Source organism: Macaca nemestrina, chromosome 9, assembly GCF_043159975.1.
Source record: "Macaca nemestrina isolate mMacNem1 chromosome 9, mMacNem.hap1, whole genome shotgun sequence".
In the NCBI taxonomy this organism is placed as follows: Eukaryota; Metazoa; Chordata; class Mammalia; order Primates; family Cercopithecidae; genus Macaca; species Macaca nemestrina.
Window position 1 is genome coordinate 117910125 of NC_092133.1, and position 27499 is coordinate 117937623.

A 27499-nucleotide genomic window follows, 5' to 3' on the forward strand; every position below is an offset into this window, starting at 1 on the left:
ACAGGTTCTGCTTGAATCATAAAGCTCTAAAATAGAGTCCACTTATTCATGATTCAACTTTATATAATAATTATAAAGACCTTGCCTTTCAAATAAGGTAAAAGTCACCTCCTCGAAGTACAAAAACATATTCTGGATGAGTAATATATTAATGTGTTATATAGGTATGAGCATTCAAAAACTCTGCCAATAAACCATAATGGAAATAATGTGTTCACTTATTAAAAAAAAAAAAAAAAAAAAAAAAACTCTGCCAACTTTTAAAATGGTTTTCCTTCTAGTTTTTTTTTTCAGTGTATCATTTCACTCTATAAAGCACTAGCTCTTAAATTTTCAAGATTCATAACATTCAACTAATATGTATTACATATATATGTTATATATATACACACATACACATAATTTCAACCTTAGAGAAAAGTTGGCAAGAAAACTATGAAGTACTTTCTTTCCTGAAACACCTGAGAGTAAGGTGGGCTACATAATGCCCCTTCACTCCTATATATTTGTTTGTAATTGCCACAAACAAGGATATTCCCGTACACAACCTTCAAAATCAGGAATTTTAACGCTGATACACTTCTATCATCTATTCTACAGAGCCCATTCAGATTTTATCAACTGTCCTAAACATGTCCTTTATAACAAAATGATCTAATCCAGGATTATGTGTTACTTTTAGTTGTCAAGTTTCTAATCTCCTTCAATCTGGAGGAGTTCTTCAATCTTTTCTTGAATTTCATGAACTTAACATTTTTTTTTTTTTTTTAAAGATTTCAGGCCAGTTGTTCTACAGACAGTTCCTGAATTTGGGTTTGTTGTATCTTCCCTCATGATTTTATTTTTGACAGGCACATCACAGAAGTGATGCTGAGGTCTTCTCATTGCATCCTCTCAGGTGCTGTGTGGTTTGCATTCATCTCATTACTAGTTATGTTTGCTTTGAGCACTTGATTAATGGTTGTGTCTGCCAGTCTTCTCCCCTGTAATCTTTCCCTCTTTCTTTTGTAATTAATTAGTATTTTGTGGAGAGATATTTTGAAACAATTAAGCTACCCTATTTCTAATCAAAACTTAACCCACTAGTTTTAGCAGCCATTGAAATTTTTGGATGAATTAATTATTACATAGACAGTTACCAAATGATTAATTTTAAAATTACACAATTTCTTCTATCTTTACTCATCAGCATTCTTCTGCAAGGAAAAGCTCTTGCTTCTCCCCATTCATTTAATTATGTATGTATTTATGGCAGTATGGATTAATGGAATTTTTATTGCATTCAGTGAATTACCATCATTACCAGCAATATTAGTATTTTGGTGCTCAAATTGTCCCAGATCTAGAGAGTAAGAATAGATTTCAAGTTGGCTTCTGTGTGCCTCTGATACGTCTCCATCATTATTTGAGTATTTCCTTATTTGGAGGGCACAGTAAGTTCCAGGGTCATCTCACAGAGCCCTAAAATCAGCCTTTCTCTAAGAATCCTTGATTCCTTTTAGTTGAGAATTACATTTAAAAACCAAAAGCTAGGTGCTAGATGTGCTCTCTTAATGCACCCTCTTAGCAGAATTAGCTAGGTAATATGTACACACACACACACACACACACGCATTCACATTACGATTATTTTTGTATCTGTTTATATATATTAAAACAGTAAGTTCACATTGATACCTCCAATTCCAATCCAACACCACCATAATTCTTTTCTCTAACAGTAAGAAACCTGCCTCCTGTTGTCCTCAGTATATCTCCCGATGGTATCAGGCCTCCTTTAGGCAACCAGTCTTTTCACCCTGACCCCTATGCAGATGCTTTTTTCATCTACAGGAAGTTCTTCCCCATACAGGGTCATCCCCATCACCCTACATGGATGCACTTCTCATCCCACTTGAGGACCCAACACTCCCTGCCAGCAGACACCTTCCTCACCCCTCTCAGGCTCCAAACTGCCTCCTGAGCTGCACCTGGACTCCCACGCTTGCTTCTCCCACCTAATGGCTTTTGTTCCAAATTATTCAGAAAGAAAGGAAGGATTGAAGGGCACTTCATAGTTTTTAAGTTCGGGTGTACTGCCTCACTTGGTGCTAAAAAGTGGGTTATTAATAAACAAATCACAACTTCTCTTTGACCTACATTATGCATTGGGGATTTGGTCTAAAATTGGGCATGTGGGTAATAAGAGATTTAAAACCATAAACTATTCTGTCATAAGAATGAGGTCTAAATAAATCACAAAAAGTACATTCTGTACTTTTGTATTGAAATGTTAAGTATCCTATTAGAAATGAAGTTCCCCAGAGAGAAATCCGCAGAAATGAGAACTGAGGGCTGTCCTTTAAATTTAGTCTCTTTCATTTTCTATTCAAGATAAAGATTGTTTCTTTCAGACATTAGTTCACTTGCCTGAAGGGATGCATCTCCTGGGAAGTCATATTATTTATTGATTGATCATATACCAGTGATGGCTAATACATTTCATTAATAATATTTATAACCTCACTTGTCATTTTGCTCTCTGAGGTGTCTGGTGATGTTTTGTAAAAGAATACCCCACTTAACAAAAACTAAAAGGTTTTCTTAAAGGCCGTATTCATAACGAGCATTAGCAAACTGAATCTTACTTTTAGTGTAATGAGGTAGCTTCATATTTAAGGTAATACTGAATTTATTCTAGCAGGGGGTTATTGTTTTCTTTTCGGGAAACATAGAGGCACCTCTTTTGGAAACTCAGATTTTCATTATTTAGCAACTATTTATTAAACACCTACTATGTGTACAGCACTGAGCTATAGGCTAAGTAGGGATATTATCTCATAATAACGGTAACAGTTCAGATTTTCTGAATGACAAAGTATCAGTAATTATACTAAGTAGTTTGTCTCTGGCATCCCATTTACTCTTCACAGCAACCAGTCCTAGAAGGTAGAGACTTTTTCACACTTGTAGATGCGCAGGTTGATGCCCTTGCAGATTCTGTGTGACTTTCTCATTGTCACACAATTATATGGCAAGTCTTCCCTCTCCTTCATTCATTCATTTATTAAGTACTTTCAAAATGTTAGCACTGTACTTGGTTCTAGGGACAAAGTGACAAAGTCATAGACCAGACAGAGAAATCTATAGCTTAGCAGAGAAAGCACTCAAATAAAATATGATTACAATAAAGTCTGACAACTGGTTAGCTAAATGAAGTGCAGGGTGTTGGAGAAAACTCGGGCAAGCAGAAGTTAGTTAGGTGCTGTTAGATATGAGTTCTAAATTTCTTTTCAAAGAGTCAGTATGTCAGTATGTTCAATTCCTTGCCTTCTACTTTTACACTTAACTTCTTCATAAAGCAATCTTTTTCGATTACCTGCTCCACCCTGACTCATTCAGATTATCTACTCCACCCTGACTCATTCCCATTACCTGCTCCACCCTGACTCATTCCGATTGCCTGCTCCATCCTGACTCATTCAGATTACCCACTCCACCCTGACTTACTCCCATTACCTGTTCCACCCTGACTCATTCCGATTACCTGCTCCACCCTGACTCATTCGGATTACCTGCTCCACCCTGACTCATTCCGATTACCTACTCCACCCTGACTCATTCCCATTACCTGCTCTGTCATAACCATTTTTCCCGCCAAACCACTCAGCCTGTCACTCTCTTTAAGTTAGCCAATCAGAATTGGTTTCGCCTGTGTGGTCTAACCCTAGCCAATAGGGGAACGACACAGAAGCAGGGGCCACATGCATCAGGGATAAGAACCCCTTTCCCTCCCTTGTCCAAGTGTGCGCTCACCACTGCTCCATCTGTAAGAGTGCACCCTTCTATAGAAGAACCTTGCCTTGCTGAGAATTAAAAAGAGAATTTTATATTTGAGTGCTATTTCTTTTGTGGCACCAAAACTTTATATGTAACAGGGCAGAGGGGAGGGAAGGTTTCTATGCAGGGAAAGCATCATGTTTGTAACTGGTCAAAAAGTTCAAAAGCTACTCTTAGATACACAGAGAAATTGTAATTTCTTCATTTTGCCTATAACTATTATGGCTTTTCCCCAAGCCCATGCCCACTGACTGGAACAAAAATAAAGCTCAGTTAAATTCAATAAATCTCTAAGTCCTTTCAGATAGGGTTCAGTCTGTCTTGGATAAAAGTGTTTGCTCCATTTCTCAGATGGGATCCCTCCTCAGAAAGGATCTCACTCTGTCACCCAGGCTAGAACGCAGTGGTGCAATCACAGCTCACTGCAGCCTCGAACTCCCAGGCCCAAGCAATCCTCCCACCTCAACCTCCTGAATAGCTGGGGTTACAGATGTATGTGACCATGCTTGACTAACTTTTTAAAATAAGCTTCTGTAGAAACAGGGTCTTGCTATATTGCCCAGCGTGGCCTCCAACTCCTAGGCTCAAGTAATCCTCCTGCCTCATCCTTTCAAAGTGCTGGGATTATAGGCATGAACCACCATGCCTGCCCCTCCTCCTTCTTATAAGACCTTGTGTCAGGGAGAAAAGAGAGGGTCCTTGGGCATGGTGGCTCTCTAGTTTCCAGGGCCATATGCTTTTGTCTGCCTAGCCTCTAGGTGCCCTACTGGGCTCCCAGGCTATCCTCTGCCTCCAGGGAGCTTGTGGTCTGTTCCTCATGCAGACAGGGCTTCCTGTGGCTCCTCCTGCAGATTCGCTCAGTTTGCTCCAGTTGGAGCTGAGAATACTCTAGGTCTGCCTGTGACTCCCATTTAGACACAGCAGAGCCGGCCCAGGGGATCTGCTCAGTGCCTCACTGTACATCCCCCTTAACTTCTGAAAAACCCCCTCTAGAAACTCTCCAGCTAGATTATCAACTACTTTCAGGTTTCTGGAAACTAAAGCTAAGGGTTTGGGGGAAGCTAACTTGAGTCTTTCCCCTACTGATCACTCTGCCCCTACAGGTTAGCAATGATGTGGCTCACCCCAGACAGGAATGTGGCAGATTCTGAGTGGCTTCCTCAGGAATGCCAAGTGAGAGCAGTAGAAAGTGTGAGGGTGATGTGGTGTTTTGGTTCTGTGTCCCCACCCAAATGTCATATCAAATTGTAATTTCCAATGTTGGGGGAGGGACCTGGTGGGAGATGATTGGTTCATGGGGCAGACTTCCCCTTGCTGTTGTCGTGATAATGAGTTCTCATGAGATGTGCTTGTTTAAAAGTGTGTAGCCCTTCCCCCTTCACTCTCTCTCTCCTGCCACCATGGTAAGATGTGCCGGCTTCGTCTTTGCCCTCCTGCCATGATTGTAAGTTTCCCGAAGCCTCCCTAGCCATGCCTTGTGCACAGCTTGTGGAACTGTGAGTCAATTAAATCTCTTTTCTTTGTAAGTTACCCAGTCTCAGGTAGTTCGTTATAGCAGTGTGAGAACGGACTAATACAGAAGGTAAGAGCTCCTTCCTGCCCTCGTCATCTTTCTAAAAGCTCATCTCCTACACTCCAGCCTGGGCGACAGAGTGAAACTCTGTTTCAAAAAAAAAGAAAAAAGAAAAAACTCATCTCACTGCCCTGCCTCACCTTGTTTCCTCTTTCCACAACGACCCTAGAATTGGAAAAGGTTTCTCCCTTCTTTCTATCACTTAGGAAAAACCCTATGGTGTATCCCTGAAAACTCACTCTCCATATGCTAAAGAGAAGGTAAAGCAATTTAGACAGACTTTCCTCAGGAGATAGGCTTTCCTCAAGAGATAGCCTTGCTATAAATTCCTATTTTTGAATGCTAAAAACTGTTACCTCAGTCATTTTTTTTTTTTTGCAATTTGCATTTCTTCTAGAATAAATGTTAATATTTTCCTGCTGCCAAACAGAGTGATGCTTCAGGCACACTGGGGTGAAGATCATGTTATCAGGCAGGAAAAAAAAGAAAAAGCACATCAATAAATTTCAAAGTACTTTCCAAGTTACAAGTGTAAGAGCTCTGACTGGGAAAGATTATGGCGCATTTAAGGTAGTGAAAGACGCCAACCTGACTAATAGGTAACAGGAAGAGAGGGTACCTAATTAGCACCAAGAGATATAAAGAAGTTATTACTCATTACTTGCTTACTGTGTGCCAGCACGGAGGATCAGAAGGAAAAGCTTTCCCCAAGGGATTGGGATACTGAACAAGGTAGTGGCAGGATCAGATGTGTTTTTTGAAAGGATCCCCCATGTGGAGAAAGGAGTGGAAGGAAGGGAAGGAGATTAAGATGTACCGAGTTCAGTAAAGTATAACTGCAGGAGCCCAGGCAAGAGATGAGGGCTAGAACTAGGGCAGGAACAGTAAAGATGGAATCTGGGGATATCTAACAGAGAGACAAGTTTTGTGACTAAGTTGTGTAAGTGGGAGGTGAAAATAAGGGAAGACTCAAGAATGAGCTTAAGATTTTCGTCTTGTGCAACGAGTAGATGCAGGCGACTTTCTAAGACAAGAAACTCTTTATATGTAGCAGATTTCTAGGGACAGATGAGGTGGTACAGCTCCATTTTGGACATTCTGAGTATGAGGTGCCTGACAGTCATCTAAGATCTTCAGTACCCAATAATGAGCTGATAGTATAATTATGAAGTGATAGATTCAAATAAAATTGATTCTAAAATCCTTTACTCCCAGCTGTAGCTTTCTCTGAAAATTCGATTTAAAAATAAAATGAGGACATTGATTTTCAGTTTGATTCTGCAGGTTGTGGTTTACCACATCGTGTTCTTTCTGCCCTCAAGAAGTTTCAATATAAACTTACACCCCTACCATCCTCAGGTTTTAATTCATACAACAACCTACTAATCGCCATAGGCAAACTGAATCCATGTCCTCTTACTGTGGAGAATAGAAATATTATAAGCACTACCTTATATGTAATTAATAATATTTTGGTGTCAGACACCAGGAATGCATTTCATAAGCAACTGGCCCTCTTTTCTAATTATTGCCAAAAATCTATAAATCAAATAATGTAAGACCAAAGCTCTCATTTTGTTAACTACTCCAATTTATGATGTTTTAAAAAGATATATGAAGGCCGGGTGCAGTGGCTCACGCCTGTAATCCCAGCACTTTGGGAGTCCGAGGCGGGTGGACCACGAGGACAGGAGATCGAGACCATCCTGACTAGCACAGTGAAACCCCGTCTCCACTTAGCCGAGCGTAGTGGCAGGCACCTGTAGTCCCAGCTACTTGGTAGGCTGAGGCAGGAGAATGGTGTGAACCCGGGAGGTGGAGCTTTCAGTGAGCTGAGATCGCGCCACTGCACTCCAGCCTGGGCGACAGAGGCGAGACTCCACCTCAAAAACAACAACAACAACAATAACACAATCATATAAAAGGTTGCCTTATTTGTTATCTAAGTGTATGTTTTTAATCTAGTTTATTTTGGAGGAAATCATGGGAATTTACATTTCTCAAAGCTTCTGGTTTACCAAATTTTTCTTTAATAGCTAAAAAGTTGTTTATTGATACTTGTTTTAACCATTTTCAATCTATGCTATGCTTACTGTATCGATTTTTTAGAGGAGGGGAATTGTGAGATCCCAAGTTAAATAGCAAGTTCTCCATTTGAGTCTGTCTTACAGTATAGCCAAAATGATTTTCTGGAGAGAATAATGGCCCCTCCTGTGGAGCAGTGAAGAATGAGTTGTTGTAATTTCAAGCAGAAGCCCTTATTAGTACACACTAACCCAGAGAGATTGTTCAAGGCTCTGAATTCAACCAGAAACAAAGACTAGCTGCACCCCAGTTATTAATCAGGAATTCACAAATTTACTGCTGCTCAGTAGTTTTCAAAAGCACAGGTGAGAAAATCAAAGCACATGCACATGCATGTTTGAGGATATACTATTCATCCATTCCTATCTAGATGCTCTGAAATTCATTCCTGGGTTAAGCCAAATTACTTGGATATTAAAGAAATTTTAAAAATTAACCCATTAACTTGCTGAGCTTTAGTTTCCAAAATGCAAAATGAAAGAAGATTCACTCATTCAACTAACACTCAGTGGACTTCTATACTCAAAGCATTAGGTCTACGAAATAGACTAAGACAGAGTCCCACTTCTCAAAGACCCTGTCTGTCCACCTATATTTCTAAGTATCTTTATCTATAAACACCAAATGTATAATTATAATTCTATATGATACATGCAAACATGGAAGTATACACAGGTTACAAAAGCACAAGGAGGGATACCTTACCCAACTACAGTGCAAAAGGGAAGGAGAATGACTGAAGGATACTGAGACATCTTCAGGATTACTGTCATCCACTCTCACAAGAAAGTTTAGTAAATATGGAAATTTATTTATTTATTATCTCACATAACAAAAGGTCCAGAGATAAGGCAGCCCCCAAAGTTGATTGACTTAGTGGCTCAATTATGTTATCAAACACCCGCATTCTTCCCCTGTCTCAGCTCTGCCTTTCTCAGAGTTGGCTTTCTGCTCAGGACAGAGCATCTTGGTCACAGGTAACTGTAGCCGTTTCCGGCATCACTATGTGATACGCAAGGGTCCTGAGGAAGAAAGAGACCATCTTTTCCTCTTTCTCCTTAGGAGGGAGGAAATACTCCCAGATGATAATGAAAATTTCCCCTCACATCTCAAAATCCTGGATTTGGATATATGGCCATTTGCAAAGCAATCACTAGTAGGAGCCATGAGATTGTCATTATAGGCTTACAGTAATCATGTGAGATGCTGTCTGTTTTAGAGGATCAGCTACGCATGTTACTACACTGGTGTTATATGAGCACAAACTAGCTGACTTGAAAGAAGTCACCCTTTATTCTGGGAATCTCTCATTTGCCAAATTATCTCTGCACTTCTTCCCTCAATAAGATATTACTGATTTTTCCTCTATTTTCAATACCTAGAAAGGAAGGTCATTTGAAAAAGATCAAATCATTCCATACTAGTTCATCATGCAGTTAAAACTCATGCAGTTTAAACAAAACTTACCAAAATCTACTAGTTTCACTCCACCTTCAGTAGTCAATAGAATGTTATTTCCTTTCACATCTCTGTGGATAGTTTTGTTGTTATGCAAATGTTGAAGTCCCTAGACGATGAGAGATATATAATGACTCTTAACAAAAGCATCAAACAACAAAAATTTTCAGATGATGTACTTGTACAAAATCAATAGGAAACACATAATAAAATTAACATTCAGACACTCAAATGTTTCACACTGAGTTAGTCACATCAAAGAACATAATTTCCAGTTTGAATCATATAAAAATTCACAAAATCAAAGCATGTTCCTTAGTTCTTAGCAAATATCATATCACAAATGTGTGAGTTTCAATGGAAGAAACTATTTCATATACTTGTTTAAGGTAATGGCCAAAAAACCCTATTATTAGTTTTCTATCTTCATCACTATCACAGTCTCAGAAATACACTTAAGAGGTCAGAATTCAGGATCCTGTTGGTACAATGAGAGTAGATTTGTAGTGGAAAAAAAGAATTAGCTATCCTGAACATGTAACATTTTGCACATATTCTTGCATCAATAAATATTAATGTAGTATAACTAGTGACATTTTTCTAAAAATAGGATCTACATTTTTTTTAACTGGAACTGCTTCATAATTAATGCACAAACAATTTAAATTGCCTTACCATTAGTGCTTCATGTAAAATATAGGCAATTAGAGGCTCACTCATTCTTTCACCCCTCTTCAGAAATCCTTTCACAAGGTCAGTCACTGATCCTCCATTGCACAGCTAAACAAGAATATTTTAAGATGGCTATTAAAATACATGTGACATTTTATGTTCCTTCTAGAAAAGGTTTTCCAAAACATTTTTAAAAGTGTTCCAATGTTCTGTTTCAAACGATTAATGCCATTATCTTTTTGGTTTCATAAATAAAATGAATATATAAACTTATACTTGTGTAAAATTAATTCCTAGAACACAATTTTCACATGAATTAATTTTTAGAAGATAATTTGGAGATGCACTGAGCTTGATTTTCAAATTCAAGGATAAGAATTATGATTCTACAAATCATTCTCAAATTTTAGGATCTAGGGCTTAAAAACATTATTGATTTCTGATAGTTTAATCAATAGTGCAATAGATTGTCATCTCAAAACACAGTCACATACTATTTTGTATGTACATTAATTTAAAAATTTGAAAAAATTTCAGGATACATTATTACAGTAAGTATTACAAATAATATCTTAGAAAATTATCTAGAATATCATGTACCCATACGTACTTTAGTATCCTCCTTCCCCTCCTCACCCCCAAAACAGGGAGAATGCCCATAGAAAAACAAGAGGAAGGAATATGGTAGGGGAGTTTTCCACATCTCAGTTCTCCAAAGTTAGGTAACATTAAATCCCACAGAAAACTTTCTAAAGAGCTGTATGTTTGCAGAACAGAGAAACACTGATATTAGCAGCAAATATTAACAGAAAAGGGAAGATAACTAGATGAATGGCCCTGGAACAAGAGAACGTCCCAGTGAAGCACTGACCCCACAAATCCTTGATCCTCCAATCCCTAATACTTTAGCCTTTGCCTTCAGCCTTGCCAAACGTCCCAGGGCTCCTTTCTGTCTGTGGTTTCCCTGCCCATCACCCTGACGTACTGGGCCTCCTCCTTTCCCACCTGCTTGGGAACTAAAGAAACCATCATTTCGCTGACTCTCTTCTAACCCCAGGCAGAAGGTGAAAGAAAATTGAAAAACTGAATAAATTTTCTCATGCAATTTTTCTAATGTGGTGATTAGGTTTTATTGGAGGCCTGAATGCTTTTGGTACACTGTGGATTAGATAATAATAGTTAAGATGAATTGCATACTTACTTTGTGCCAGGCACATTTCTAATCTGTTTATATGATTATCTCTAAACCTCACCACAGTCTGAAGTAGGTAATATCATCTTCATGTTAAAGATGAAAAAACTGAGGCACATTTATAATTGGTGTTTTTCTTCATTCAAAGAAAACTTCTTTCAGGTTATACAGGACTATGTGCAGCCTAGCACTCAAGATTTGCATTATTCTTATGTATCAGGAAGGGTAATACCCTTTTAGCTGCATAAACAAAAGAGTGTTGCTGCCCCGGAAGCAGAATAAAAGGTCAGACTGGCTCCACTGTGGCCTAGTGCTACTGGCTCACAAAAGTATTCACAATTGATTGAAAAGAAATTGTATCTTTTAAACTGCAAGCTGCTTATTAAAAAAAAAAAAAGTCAAAAAACTAAGTTTGGCTGGGTGCAGTGGCTCACATCTGTAATCCAGCCCTTTAGCAGGCCAAGGTGAAAGGATCACTTGAGGCTAGGAGTTAGAGACCAGCCTGGGCAACACAGGAAGACCCCTGTCTCTAAAATAATTTTTTATAAAAATTAGCCAGGCATAGTGGCACATAGCTGAGGTTCAGCTATTTGGTAGGCTGAGGCAGGACTGCATGAGTCTATGAGTTCAAGGCTGCAATGAGCTACTGCATCCATCTAGGTGACAGAGTGAGACACTGTCTCTAAAAAAAAAAGTTAAAAACAAAAAACAAAAAAAAACACAAGTTTTAGGGCTGCTTTTTAAACTTCTAGAAAGCACTGTAGGGAGACTAAATTTATCTTCCTATTTCTCCAAAGTCTGGTCTCTATTTGGCTGTACTTTCTGCAATTGACTATCATGTTAATACAAGAGTAAATATTTGGCTTCTTTGACTTAGCATAATGCATTTCAGATTCATCTATGTTGCACATTCTTTTTCTAAATGCTGTTTTAATGTTTTTAATTCCTTTTTTTTAATGCTGAGTATTCCACTGAATGGATGAACCACTGTTTATTCATTTATAAAACTGAAAGGCATTTGAATTGTTTTTGACAATTATAAGTGAAACTGCTATGAACATTCACGTACAGATTTTGATGTGAATATAAGTTTTCATTTCTCTTGGGTAAATACAAAGAGAGGAAACTGCTGAATCCTATGGGTTACATATTTAACTGTCTCTGCATCAGTCAGACTGTTTCCCATGGCGGCTATGGTTACACCATCTGCAGCCCCTCTAGCAATGTATCAGAGTTCTAGTTGTTCCATATCTTCATCAGCACTTGACATTGTGAGGTGTTTTGTTAAAGCCATTCTATTTATTTATTTATTTTACTTATTTTATTTTTATTTAAATTTTTTAAAATTTCAATAGGTTTTTAGGGAACAGGTAGTGTTTGGTCACATGAATAAGTTCTTTAGTGGTGATTTCTGAGATTTTGGTGTGCCTATCATCCAAGCTGTGTACACTGTACACAATGTGCTGTCTTTTATCCCTCACCACCCACCCACACTTTCCCCCGAGTCCCCAATGTCCAGTGTATTATTCTTACGCCTTTGTGTCCTCATAGCTTAGCTCCACATATGAGTGAGAACACATGATGTTTGGTTTTCCATTCCTGAGTTACTTCACTTAGAATAATGTAGAATAATCATCTCCAATTCCATCCAGGTTGCTGTGAATGCCATTATTTCATTCCTTTTTATGGCTGAGTACTATTCAATCACATATATATACACATATATATATGTGTATATATATGTGTATATATATATATCACATTTTCTTTATCCACCTCTTCATTGATGGGCATTTGGGCTGGTTCCATGTTTTTGCAATTGCAAATTGTGCTGCTATGAACATGTGTGTACAAGTATCTTCTTCATATAATGATTTCTTTTCCTCTGGGTAGATACCTAGTAGCGGGATTGCTGGATCAAATGGTAGATTGACTTTTAGTTCTTTAAGGAATCTCTACACTGTTTTCCATAGTGGTTCCATAGTGGTGTTGATGGGAGTGTAAAAGTGTTCCCTTTTCACTGCTTCCACACAAACATCTATTATTTTTTGAGTTTTTGATTATGGCCATTCTTGAAGGAGTGAGGTGGTTTCACATTGTGGTTTTGATTTGCATTTCTCTGATAATTAGTGATGTTGAGCATTTTTTCATATGCTTTTTGACCACTTGTGTATCTTCTTTTGAGAACTGTCTATTCACGTCTTTAGCCCACTTTTTGATGGGATTTTTTTTTTTTCTTGCTGATTTGTTTGAGTTCTTTGTAGATCCTGGATATTAGTTCTTCATCAGATATACAGATTTTGAAGATTTTCTCTCACTATGTGGGTTGTCTTTTAACTCTACTGATTATTTATTTTGCTGTGCAGAAGCTTTTCAGTTTAATTAAGTTCCATCTATCTTTGTTTTTGTTGCATTTGTTTTTGGGTTCTTGGTCATGAAGTCTTTGCCTAAGCCAATGTCTAAAAGGGTTTTTCCCATATTATTTTCTAGAATCTTTATGGATTCAAGTCTTAGATTTAAGTCTTTGATCCATCTTGAGTTGATTTTTGTGGAAGGTAAGAGATGAGAATCCAGTTTCATTCTTCCATATGTGGCTTACCAATTATTCCAGCACCATTTGTTGAATAGAGTATCCTTTCCCCACTTCATGTTTTTGTTTGCTTTGTTGAAGATCAATTGGCTGTGGTATTTGGCTTTATTTCTAGGTTCTCTATTCTGTTCCATTGGTCTATGTGCCTGTTTTTATATCAGTACCATGCTGTTTTGGTGACTATGGCCGATAGTGTAGTTTGAAGTTGGGTAATGTGATGCCTCCAGATTTATTCTTTTTGCTTAGCATTGCTTTGGCTATTTGGGCTCTTTTTTGGTTCCATATGAATTTCACGATTGTTTTTTCTAGTTCTGTGAAGAATGATAGTGGTATTTTGATGGAAATTGCATTGAATTTGTGGATTGCTTTTGGCAGTATGGTCATTTTCACAATATTGATTCTACATATCCATGAGCATCGGTTGTGTTTCCACTTTTTTGTGTCATCTGTGATTTCTTTCAGTACTGCTTTGTAGTTTTCCTTGTAAGAGGTCTTTCACATCCTTGGTTGGATATATTCCTAAATAGCTTATTTATTTATTTTTGCAGCTATTGTGAAAGACGTTGAGTTATTGATTTGATTCTCAGCTTAGGTGCTGTTGGCATATAGCAGAGCCACTGATTTGTGTACATGAATTTTGTTTCCTGAAATTTTGCTGAATTCATTTACCAGTTGTAGGAGATTTTTGGATGAGTCTTTAGGATTTTTCTAAGTATAAGATCATATCATCAGCAAAGAGTGACAGTTTGACTTCCTCTTTACTGATTTGAATGTTATTTCTTTCTTTCTCTTGACTGATTGCTCTGGCAAGGAATTCTAGTACTATGTTGAATAGAAGTGGTGAAAGTGGGCATCCTTGTCTTGTTCCAGTTCTCAGGGGGAATGCTTTCAACTTTACCCTGTTCAGTATAATGTTGGCTGTGGGTTTGTCATTGATGGTTTTTATTACCTTAAGGTATTTCCTTTCTATGCCAATTTTCCTGAGGGGTTTAATCATAAAGCGATGCTGGATTTTGTCAAATGCTTTTTCTGCATCTATTGAGATGATCATGTAATTATTATTTTTAATTCTGTTTATGTAGTGTGTCACATTTGTTGACTTACATATGTTAAACTATCACTGGATCCCTGGTATAAAACCCACTTGATCATGGTGAATTATTGTTTTGATATGCTGTTGGATTCAGTTTGCTAGTATTTTGTTGAGGATTTTTGCATCTATGTGCATCAGGGATATGTAGTTTTCTTCTGGTCTGCAGTTTTCTTTTTTTGTTATGTCCTACCCTGGTTTTGGTATTAGGATGATACTGGCTTCATAGAATGATTTAGGGGAATTCCCTCTTTCTCTATCTTTTGGAATAGTATCAATAGGATTGATACCAATTCTTCTTTGAATGTCTGATAGAATTCAGCTGTGAATCTGTCTGATCCTGGACTTTTTTTGGTTGGCAATTTTTTTTATTACCATTTTAATCTCACTGCTTGTTATTAGTCTGTCAGAGATTCTATATCTTCCTGGTTTAATCTAGGAGGGTTATATTTCCAGGAATTTATCCATCTTCTCTAGATTTTCTGGTTTATGTGCTCAAAGGTGTTCACAGTATCCTTGAAAAATCTTTTGTATTTCTCTGGTATCAGTTGTAATATCTCCCATTTTGTTTTCAATTGAGCTTATTTGTATCTTCTGTCTTCTTTTCTTGGTTAATCTTTGTCTAACCAGCTTTTTATTTCATTTGTCTGTTGTATTTTTTTGTTTGTTTCAGTTCCATTTAGTTCTATTCTAATCTTCATTATTTCTTTTCTTCTGCTGGGTTTGGGTTTGGATTGTTTTTGCTTCTCCAGTTCTGTGAGGTGTGACTTTAGATTGTATATATTTGTGCTCTTTCAGAAGTTTTTTTTTTTTTTTTTTTTTTTTTTGAGACGGAGTCCTGCTTTGTCACTCAGGCTGGAGTGCAGTGGCGTGATCTCAGCTCACTGCAACCTCTGCCTCTGGGGTTCAAGCAATTCTCCTGCCTCAGTCTCCCAAGTAGCTGGGACTACAGTCACACACCGTCATGCCCAGCTAATTTTTTGAATTTTAGTAGAAACGTGGTTTCACCGTGTTGCCCAGGCTGGCTGCAAACTCCTGAGCTCAGGCAATCTGCCTGCCTCCGCTTCACAAAGTGCTGGGATTACAGGCATGAGCCACCAAGCCCAGCCTCAGACTTTCTGATGTAGGGATTTAATGCTATGAACTTTCCTCTTAGCACCGCTTTTGCTGTATCCCAGAGTTTTTGATAGGTTGTGTCACTATTATTGTTCAGTTCAAAGAATTTTTTAATCTCCATCTTGATTTCATTGTTGACCAGTGATCATTTAGGAGCAGGTTATTTAATTTCCATGTATTTGCAAGATTTTGAGGGTTCCTTTTGGAGTTGATTTCCAATTTTATTCCACTGTGGTCTTGATATGGCTTTGATGACTGGAGGAACACCAGGGTTTTTGGTTTTGTGCTGATAGGACACAGACACATGTGGAGTGGTTTTAAGGAGCGAAAAGTTTAATGTGCAAGAAAGAGGAAGAGAACAGCTTCCCTGTACAGAGACAAGGGAAGGGGGCTTGGAACAAAAAGAAACCCTGTGTGAGGTAGAAAGGTAGTTTATTATATCAGGAGGCTGGAGGAGGTGGTGTCTGGTTTGCATAGGGCCCAGGGGATTGGTTTGACTAGGTGTGTTATTTATGTAGCCTGCGAAAAACCTGGCCCCTTTACCTTAAGTTTATGTGAGTTCTCATGTGTTAGGTGAGTCTTCTGAAGACAGTAGAAACTTGGTTGGTAAATTCTTATCCATTCTGTTACTCTGTATCATTTAAGTGGAGTATGTAGGCCATTTACATTCAATGCTAGTACTGAGATGTGAGGTACTATTCTATTCATCATGCTATTTGTTGCCTGAATACCTTGATTCTTTTTCATTGTGTTATTTTTATATAGGTTCTGTGAGATTTATGCTTTAAGGAGATTCTATTTCGTTGTATTTGGAGGATCTCTTTCAAGATTTAGAGCTCCTTTTACCAGTTCTTGTAGTGCTGGCTTGGTAGTGGTGAATTCTCTCAGCATTTGTTTGTCTGGAAAAGACCTTCTTTCCTTAATTTATGAAGCTTAGTTTCTCTGGATACAAAATTCTAGGCCGATAATTGTTTTGTTTAAGGAAGTTAAAAATTGGACCTCAATCCCTTTGAGCTTGTAGGGTTTCTGCTGAGAAATCTGCTGTTAATCTGATATGTTTTCTTTTATAGGTTACCAGATGCTTTTGCCTCACAGCTCTTAAGATTCTTTCCTTTGTCTTGACTTTAGATAACCTGATGACTATATGCCTAGGCAATGATGTTTTGCGATGAATTTCCCAGGTGTTGTTTGAGCTTCTTGTATTTGGATATATTTGCTAGATTTTTAGCAAGGCTGGGAAGTTTTCCTCAATTATTCCCTCAAATATGTTTTCCAAACTTTTAGATTTCTCTTCTTCCTCAGGAGCACCAATTATTCTTACGTCTGGATATTTAACATAGTCCCAAATTTCTTGGAGGCTTTATTCACTTTTCAAAATTCATTTTTCTGGCCGGGCATGGTGGTTCATACCTGTAATCCAGCACTTTCGGAGGCCAAGGCAGGCAGATCACAAGGTCAGGAGATCAAGACCATCCTGGCTAACATGGTGAAACCCCATCTCTACTAAAAATACAAACAAAAAATTAGCCAGGTGTGGTGGTGGGCACCTGTAGTCCCAGCTACTCGGGAGGCTGAGACAGGAGAATGGTGTGAACCCAGGAGTTGGAGCTTGCAGTGAGCCAAGATGGTGCCACTGCGCTCCAGCCTGGGCGACAGATTGAGACTCCGTCTCAAAAAAAAAAAAAAAAAATTCATTTTTCTTTGTCTTTGATTGATTGGATTAATTAAAAAGCCTTGTTTTCAAGCTCTGACGTTCTTTCTTCTGCTTGTTCAATTCTATTGCTGAGACTTTCAAGTGAATTTTGCATTTCTCTAATTGTGTCCTTGATTTCCAGAAGCTGTGATTGTTTTTTATTTATGTTATCTATTTAACATTTCACTGAAGAATTTTCCTTTCATATCCTGTATCATGTTTTTAATTTCTTTAAGTTAGACTTCACCTATCTCTGGTGCCTCCTTGATGAGCTTAAAATTTGACCTTCCGAATTCTTTTTCTGGCAATTCAGAGATTTCATCTTGGTTTGGGTTCATTGCTGGTGTACTGGTATGATCTTTTGGAGGTGACAAAGAATCTTGTTTTGTCATATTACTAGAATTGTTTTTCTGGTTCCTTCTCATTTGAGTAGTCTATGTCAGAGGGAAGATCTGGAATTTAGATGCTGCTGTTCAGATTTTTTTGTCCCACAGGGTGCTCCCTTGATACTGTGTTCTCTCCATTTCACTAGGAATGGGGCTTTTTAAGATCCCAACTGTAGTTATTGGTTTTGCTCTTCTGTTTCCAGCCACCCAGTGGAGCCACCAGGCTCTGGGTTAGTACTGGGGAGTGTCTGCAAAGAGTCCTGTAATGTGATCCGTCTTCAGGTCTTGCAGCTGTGGATACCAATACCTGCACTGGTGGAGGTAGCAGGGGAGTGAAGTGGGCTTAGTGAAGGTCTTTGGTTGTGTTTTTGTTCAGTGCACTGGTTTTGTCTTGGTTGGCCTCCAGCCAGGAGGTGGTGCTTTCAATAGCACATCAGCTGCAATCCTATAGAGAGCATGCAAACTTGCTCTAGGGACACCTGGGTAGGTATTCAGTTTTCTTAGGTGGTGAGCAGGGCCATAGAGCTTCCAAGAGTTTTTGTCTTCCAAGACCTTTGTCTTTGGCTACCAGAGTGGGTAGAGAAAGACCACCAGGTAGGGGCAGGGATAGGTGTGTCTGAGCTCACCCTCTCCTTGGCTGGGGCTCGCTGTGGCTGCTGTGGGGGATGACGATGTAGTTCCCAGTCCAGTGGAGTTATATTCCCAGGGAGATTATGTCTGCCTCTGCTGAGTCACACAGGTCACCAGTAAAGTGGGGGTAAGCTGGCATGCACAGGCCTCACCCAGCTCCCACACAGCCTAAAGGCCAGTCTCACTCCCACCGTGCCCCATCAATAGCACCCAGTCTATTTCCAGCCAGCTGGTAACCAGGGCTGAGAGCTTGCCCCAGACTACGAGCCTCCCCATTGAGAAAGCAAGCAGACTCACAGTTTTCTGGCATCTCAGGAAACCTGAGGAGGTGATCCAGTTCCTTCAAAATATCTCAGATTTCCCAGTATGTTCCTGTGGTAGGTAGTTCTTGGAGCAAAAGTTCATGATGTGAGTCTTTACACACTGCTCTGTCTGTCTTGAGTAGGAGCTGCAAGTTAGTCTTGCCTCCTATCCACCATCTTAATCCTGTCAAAGTCATTCTAAATGATAGCAGTATCTCATTGTGATTTTAGAGTAGATTTTTCCTAATGACTAATAACATTGACCATCTTTTCATGTACTTATTTGCCATCCATATATTTTCTCTGGCGAAACATCCAATTTTTCGTTCATTTTTTCACTGCTTATTTACTTTCTCATTGTTGAGTTTTGAGAGCTTTTTATATATTCTGGATATAAGTCCTTTATCATAATAGATGTTTTGGAAGTATTTTCTCCCACCCTGTGGCTTGCCCTTTTATTTTAAGTGTCTTTTGAAGAGCAGAAGCTCCAAACTGATCATTTAAAACAAATTTATAAAATGTGCTTTTTTATGTCTAAATTTTTTTTTCCTAATTCAAAGTCACAAAGTTTTTCTCCTATAATTTCCTTAGGAACTTTATAGTTTTCAGTTTTACATACAGGTAGGTCTGTGATCCTTTTTGACTTAATTTTTGTATATAGTGTGATGTATGATATGGTTGGTATATGGATGTCAAATTATTACAGTACACTTTTCTATTAGTGATAAGTGTCCAAGAAACAGGAGATACAACTCTGAATTGTGTTTAAAATCTAGTTGCAAACACCAAGAATGGGGAAACGTTAAATACATATTGCTGAGTGAAAGAAGGCAATCTGAAAAGGCTACATACTGCGTGATTCCAATTATGTAACACTCTGGAAAAAGCAAAAGTGGAGATAATAAAAAGATTAGTAATTGCTAGGGGTTCAGGGGAGAGGGAGGGATGAATAGGTACAGCACAGACAATTTTTAGGGCAGTGAATCTACTCTATGTGATACTGTAATGATTGATACAGATCATCATACAGTTGTCAAAATCCATAAAATGTATAACACTAGGAAACCCTAATGTAAACTATGGATTTTGGTTAACAATAATATATCATCCTTGGCTCAGTTGTAACAAATGTACCACACTAGTGCAAGATCAAGTTTATGTAGCTCTTTACTTTCTGCTCAATTTTTCTGCAAAACTAAAACTGCTCAAAATATAAAGTCTATCAATTTGTTTTAAAAATATAGTTGCCAACACCAAGAATATACAAAAAAGACCTGAAATAATATGAAGCACACAAAATTAATCCAAGTTCAATACAAATGAAGTCCCCCTAGAATGTATTCTCCAGAATGAAATCATTCTACTCATGACTGAATTTTATAACCAATACATTTTTACACAAGTGAGGTATTGACACATTTATATATAAATGTTTTCATAATGTAATACTTTTGATTAAGAAAATGGACTTTAGAAGAATCATAATTTATTCCTTTAAAATCAACAAGTATTTATTGAATTGTTACTATATGCAAAACATTGAGTAGGTGCTCAAGTGCATCAAAGATGACTAGGACGGCTTCTTTTCTCAAGAGGCTTAAAATACAATCAGAATAGTGAGGGATTTTTGTTGTTCTTATTGCTGTTTGTTTGTTTTGCCTGGAGGAGATTTTATAACCATTATGTGGGTTTTTCACCCAGGCTGGAGTGCAGTGGCTCAATCTTGGCTCACTGCAAGCTCCGCCTTCCAGGTTCACCCCATTCTCCTGCCTCAGCCTACGGAGTAGCTGGGACTACAGGCGCACGCCACCACGCCCGGCTAATTTTTTGTATTTTTTAGTAGAGACAGGGTTTCACTGTGTTAGCCAGGGTGGTCTCGATCTCCTAACCTCGTGATCTGCCCACCTCGGCCTCCCATAGTGCTGGGATTACAGGTGTGAGCCACCACGCCTGGCCTTTCCTTGTTTTTTGTTTGTTTTGCCTGGGGGAGATTTTATAACCAGCAGACACTTCACAATGTTTGAAAATACGTTTTATTGTCAAGGCTGTGAAACTACTATTGGCATCTAGAGGCCAGGAATGCTGCTAAACATACAACAGTGCACAGGAAAAGGCTCCATAACAAACATTTATCTAAGCCAAAATGTCAACAGTGCCAACGCTGAAAAGCCCCTCATTAGAGGGAAAAACACAATGACCTAGATTATATGTCAGGTCTTGAATCATAGTTATGTGGTAAAAGAATTATGTGCAAAGTACTATAGAATTTCACAGAGAGACTGACAACATTGAGTCAAAAGGGAAAAAATAAAAGGTTTTAAAGAGAATATTAAATCTGCTGTCATATATGTTGACAACACTTTTCTACAGATTGTTTTGGTATGTTTTCTTTGGTTATGATGTCTTCTGGAACACAGAAGTACATTTGGGAGGGTAGGTTGGGTGATTCAAATTTATCAACTTTTTCTGTATGTTCACTGTTTTCTGTTTTTTTGTTTTTTGGGTTTTTTTTTGTTTTTTGTTTTTTTGTAATACTCACAAGAAAAGCTTTTCTCCAAACTAAGACAATATTTTGTGACCCTGGTAAGATGGTGATTAAATCATTTTCTTACTACAACTACTTAAACTTACTAGATTTTTAAAAACAAGCATATATATTAAAACAAAAGCAGGACATTTTTAATAGTTAAAAAAGAAACAATGCTATTCACTCTAATAACTGCAAATACTGTACTCTAATTCTGTAGAAGCCATTGATTTGGCTTGTAGTGCAGGAGATATACCCTCACAATTGATTGTACACTAAAATGGAACGAGTGGCTCTCTTCAGAAAGACAGACCAGTTAAAGTCACACTAGAATGTGAGGTGAAAGACATGAATACCAATTCTCTAAGAACTCCAGGAAAAATTAGTGGTGACAAAAAAAATGATTTCATAATCCTCTATTTTACAGATCTAAGCAAACAATATGGAAAAAAATTATAATCAAACATTTCCAGACAATGAAGTAGTAGACAAGAGGCCATAATAATAGTCTGCACATACCAAAAATATGACCCACCATTACCACTAGCAACAATAGTACCACATCAAAGGGATAAAATACACAAATCTTTCTGAAAATATAAATATAGAAATCTAAAGCATATAAACAAATTCTCCCCATGAAATTTGTTTTCTGGCTTGAATTTCACCTGATGAATTCCCTTAAGATGTTATTAGTTATCTGAGCAATTCAACTAAGACAGTAATTTCCTACATAGGATCTATAATTCTGTATATTCTGTAATATTCTTATAGTCTCATTTATATTAGCTAAGTATTTTATAGAAATAATAATGTACAATTTTAGGTGGTATATGACTTAATTTGATATCATTTGGCTGTTCCCCCACCCAAATCTCATCTTCAATTCTCATGTGTTGTGGGAGAGACCTGGTGGGAGGTAACTGAATCATGAGGGCAGGTCTTTCCTGTGCTTTTCTCCTGATAGTGAATAAGTCTCACGAGATTTGATGGTTATAAAAAGGGGAGTTTCCCTGCACAAGCACTCCTCTCTTTGCCTGCTGCCATCCATGTAAGATGTGACTTGCTCCTCCTTGACTTCTGCCATGATTGTGAGGCTTCCCCAGCCAAGTGTAAGTACAATTAAACCCCTTTCTTTTATAAATTGCCCAGTCTCAGGTATGTCTTTATCAGCAGTGTGAAAATGGACTAATACATCATTCCTATTCCAATAAACATAGCCACTTAATTTTTCAAGATAAAAGTCACTTAAATAAAAACAAACTCAAAATCATTCTCTAAATTTAACATATGAAAGGAATAGAATACATTATTAAAACAAGATATTCAAATTTTACTTATAAATCACACAGTATATTTGAAAATATTAAAAGTCTTATTTCCTTTATGTCTTCTGCTATATCATTTTGCTATACATGTTATAAAAAATAATTCACATTAGAAGCCAGAGATTTGGTAGTAAATAACAAAAAAACTATATACAATTGCAAAGAGATAGCAACACTGATATCAGAAACAGAACCTCACCACTCCTGTCTCCCCGAAATACTGAGACTCTTCTATGTGATACTTTTGGATATTTCTATCTGGAAGTGGAAGTGAGATGGTGGACAAAGAGAAAGGAGAAATGCTTTTCTCTTTCGTGCATCTATTTTGTAAAGAACACATACTAAGGTTTGTTAACGTCTAGTATTTATGGCTCAGTAATTTAATCAATGTAAATCTAGACTCTTTTCAAAGTCACAAAATTCTCATTTTACAAAATATGAAACACACAAGTTTTATTCATTCATTCATTTAAGTTACACTAAGAAAAAATACACCTGACTTATTTTAATTTTTAAGAGATTAGGGACAGAAAATCACAAATGACAAAATTTTTTAAATCAAATATTTTCTCAATCGTTTTGCTTTGAATATATATCGGTTTATCTGCTTGACTATGGCTTTATCTGCTGTTAGGGAAACCACTAGGTGAGGCTCACATGAACCTGGCCAGGAGAAACTGAAGTTCTTAATAATCCCCTTCCCTTGAACCCTGCCCATCCCCTCCTGTACCTGTTTCATACAGGGAATTTATTTCTCTGTTACCAAAGTAGGATCAGTGGTTTAGTTTTCAGAACAGAAAAAGTTTTCTGAATGAAACTTCAAGAAGTTTGATTAAAATGGAAAAGAAATTGGAGGAGGAAGTGAATAGACAAAGATGGAAATTATTAAACAGACTGTTGATAACTAAATATCAATATACCACAAATTACTTTGTGTCTGAAAATCTTCCTAAAGAACCTCCAAATATGAACATACCATGAACTCTCTAATTCTTCATTTAGAATTAGTGAAATTTCAAATATGGTCTTTTGTGAAATATACTTTTCTTCAACTAGCATAAAATATCCTTCTTATATAAAGAAAAGTAATAAGATAATATTCAAACTGAAATGTGAGTTTTAAAAAATAAATATGAAGAATTAAAATATCTTAAATGAAAAGCAAATACTGTGTAATTAGGCAACAGATAATAAAAAAATAAAAATGACCTTGTTTCCCTTTAAAAACAATTGCATCCAGGTGAATGAATTATGTCGTATTTAGCCTATGCAATTTTTAAATCACCAAGATAGACTAAAAAGGGGATTTTATAATAGTAGAATGAAAAATAATTATGTATAGCTTTGCAACACAATGCTAAAATAGACCTTAGTGTTCTTTAATCAAACAAAATTGAAGTATAATTTTCCTACACCAGAGCTACACTAATTAAATAACAGAGCAGCACTGAAAATGAATTTTCTACCCTGGCTGTAGCCAAACATTTCAAAACGAAACTAAATCAAAAAGTATGTTATATAAACAGATCATTGCAGCTAACTTCCAAAGACAGCCTTTGTAAGTTCTTTGAATGTATTCTGTCTTTAGGAGAGGACATGAGATTTTTACTCAAATTTCTGAAAAAGGATTGCTAATTTCTATAGTTGGCATTTTTGGCTTTGTTGTTTTTCAATTGTTTTTTGTTTATTCTAAGAATGTTTTAAGGCCATTAGCTTAGTCTGACTATATTCTGTGTGAGGCTACAAAAGCAGAAACTCTGTTTTTCTAATATTCATTCCTGTTTTCACTTTGCTCATTATAAAAGTGCTATCAATATTCATGCTTGAGTCTTTTGGAAACACTAATCTTTAGCAAATACCTACACGTGAAACTTCTGCATCATGAGGTAGGTGTATGTGTCACGTTATAAGACACTGCTGTATGTTTCCAAAGTAACTGAACTGTTTTACACTACCATAAGCAGTGTATAAGAGTCCAGTTGGCTCTGCCACCTCACCAATACTCAGTACTATCAGTGTTTTAATTTTAGCCATTTTAGCAAATGTCTAACTGCATTTCATTGTGGTTTTAATTTAAATTTCCCCAAAGACTAAAGATGTTGAACATATTTTATGTATATGGCATTGTACAATGTCCAAAGTTCTTGCTTACTACTTTTAAACTGGATGGGTATGCTTTATTAGATAAAATTCCCACTATTCCTAGTGTGCTGACAGCGTTTATCACATATGGGTAGTGAATTTCAGCATGTCTTTCATGATTTTTATCCACTTTGATTCTGTTAATGCAATTGTGGTGCAGAGAATTTTTAATGTTTTAACAAATGCATTTTAATGTTTTAACAAACTTGCACTCACTCTTGAAATAAACTCCATTCAGTCATGATGTATTAATATTTTTATATAGTGCTAGATTTTATTTGTTAATACTCTGTGAAGTACTTTACATATGAGTTCATGTGGAATGTCAGACTCAATTTTTTTTGTGATGCCTTTGTCTTCTTTCAACATTGTTGAGAAATAGAAGTAAAATCCTAAGCATCCCAGACAACTGAACAGACCCTCTCTTGGCCAAGTAGACCCTAGAGAAACTTTAAAAACTAAGTCCCCAGCCATGATGGGATAAGTTGGACACGTGTCAATAAGGTCATAAGGGCACAGAGTAAATGAAGAAACATTCAAGATCATAACACAATCTCATTGGAACTGTAGGAGTCTGTGGCACTTGAGCCATCTTCTCCCTCAAACATCCCCAGCCAGTTCAGTGTGAAGCAAGGTGTCACTTTAAGAGATGTTGACCCCTGTCTCTGCTGCCAGCTCCTGAACAGTGGCTCAGAGAGTTTGCCCAGAAGGAGAGGCAGGTCATAAGAACAAAGAATTCCAAAGCTCTCCTCAGTGGTCCTGACTGTATTTGGGAGACAGTGTGGGAAAATTAAAGCCTAAGAGTACTCTTAACAAGAGTGAGATTTTGATAATTACACTGAGGCTGATAACTCCATGACAGCAACAAGCTAACCATAGGCTGGATAGCTTAGCAAATATAATTTTTTTTGGAATTTATACATTTTTAAAAAATATTTCACTTTAAGTTCCAGGATACATGTGCAGAACGTGCAGGTTTGTTACATAGGTATATATGTACCATGGTGGTTTGCCTCACCTATCAACCTGTCATGCAGGTGTTAAGCCCTGCATGCATTAGGTATTTACCCTAATGCTCTCCCTCCCCTCAACCCCCAACCCCACCCCCCGACAGGCCCTGGTGTTTCTTGTTCCCCTCCCTATGTCCATGTGTTCTCATTGCTTAACTCCTACTTATGAGTGAGAACATATGGTGTTTGGTTTTCTGTTCCTGTGTTAATTTGCTAAGGATGATAGCTTTCAGTGTCATCCATGTCCCTGCAAGGGAAATGATCTCATTCCTTTTGTATGGCTGCATAGTATTCCATGGTGTATACATATCACATTTTCTTTATCCAGTCTATCACTGACGGGCATTTGGGTTGGTTCCATGTCTTTGCTATTGTAAATAGTGCAGGAATAAACATATGTGTGTATGTGTCTTTATAGTAGAATGATTTATATTCCTTGGGGTATATACCCAGTAATGGGATTGCTGGGTCAAGTGGTATTTCTGGTTCTAGATCCTTGAGGAATTGCCACACTGTCTTCCACAATGGTTGAACTAATTTACATTCCCACTAACAGTATAAAAGCATTCCTATTTCTCCACAGACTCCCCAGCATCTATTGTTTCTTGACTTTTTAATAAATATCATTCTGACTGGTGTGAGATGGTATCTCATTATGGTTTTGACTTGTATTTCTCTAATGATCAAAGATGTTGAGCTTTTTTCATATGTTTATTGGCCACATAAATGTCTTCTTTTCAGAAGTGTCTGTTCATATCGTTTGCCCACTTTTTGATGGTTTTTGTTTTTTTTCCCTGTAAATTTTTTTCAGTTTCTTGTAGATTCTGGATATTAGTCCTTTGTTGGATGGGTAGATTGCAAAATTTTTTTCTCATTCTGTAGGCTGCCTGTTGACTCTGACGATAGTTTCTTTTGCTGTGCAGAAGCTCTTTAGTTTAATTAGATCCCATTTGTCGATTTGGGCTTTTGTTGCAATTGCTTTTGGTGTTTTCGTCATGAAATCTTTGCCCATGCCTACGTCCTGAATGGTACTGCCTAAGTTGTCTTCTAGGGTTTTTATGGTTTTTGGTTTTACATTTAAGTCTTTAATCCATCTTGCATTAATTTTTTTATAAGGTATAAGGAAGGGGTCCAGTTTCAGTTTTCTGCATATGGCTAGCCAGTTGTCCCAATACCATTTATTAAATAGGGAATCCTTTCCCAGTTGCTTGTTTTTGTCAGGTTGGTCAAATATCAGATGGTTATACATGTGTGGTGTTATTTCTTAGGTGTCTGTTATGTTCCATTGATCTATATGTCTGTTTTGGTACCCGTACCATGCTGGTTTGGTTACTGCAAATTCAACATCCCCTCATATTAAAAACTCTCTATAAACTAGGTATTGATGGAACACATATCAAAATAATAAGGGCCATTTATGACAAACCCATACCCAATATCATACTAAATGAGCAAAAACTGGAAGTATTCCCTTTGAAAACCAGCACTTGATGAGGATGCCCTCTCTCACCACTCCTTTTCAACATAGTATTGGAAGTTCTGGCCAGGGCAATCAGGCAAGAGAAAGAAATAAAGCGTATTTGAACAGGAAGAGAGGAAGTCAAATTGTCTCTGTTTGCTGATGACATGATTCTATATTTAGAAAACCCCACTGTCTGAGCCCCAAAACTCCTTAAGCTGATAAACAACTTCAGCAAAGTTTTAGTATACAAAATCAATGTGCAAAAATCACAAGCATTCCTATACGCCAACAATAAACAAGCAGAGTGGCAAATCATGAATGAATTCCCACTCACGATTGCTACAAAGAGAATAAAATACCTAGCAATACAGCTGACAAGGATGTGAAGGACCTCTTCAAGGAGAATTATAAACCACTGCTCAAG

General features: G+C 37.4%; 1 protein-coding gene across 13 annotated transcripts in view; it reads right to left on the bottom strand.

Annotated features, from left to right (window-relative positions):
* Positions 1 to 27499, bottom strand: part of LOC105480009 (myosin IIIA) — a 310637-nt gene that overhangs the window by 199244 nt on the left and 83894 nt on the right. For all 13 annotated transcript variants that reach the window (XR_986226.3, XR_011608191.1, XR_011608190.1 and 10 more), the window contains 2 exons: positions 9611 to 9715; positions 8945 to 9044 (listed from right to left, as the gene is read on the bottom strand). Coding sequence is in view for 10 of the 13 variants with exons in the window: in XM_011738421.3 (XP_011736723.2) it covers positions 8945 to 9044; positions 9611 to 9715 (205 nt within the window). In the remaining 3 variants the exon portion in view is untranslated. The remainder of the gene's footprint in view (positions 1 to 8944; positions 9045 to 9610; positions 9716 to 27499) is intronic.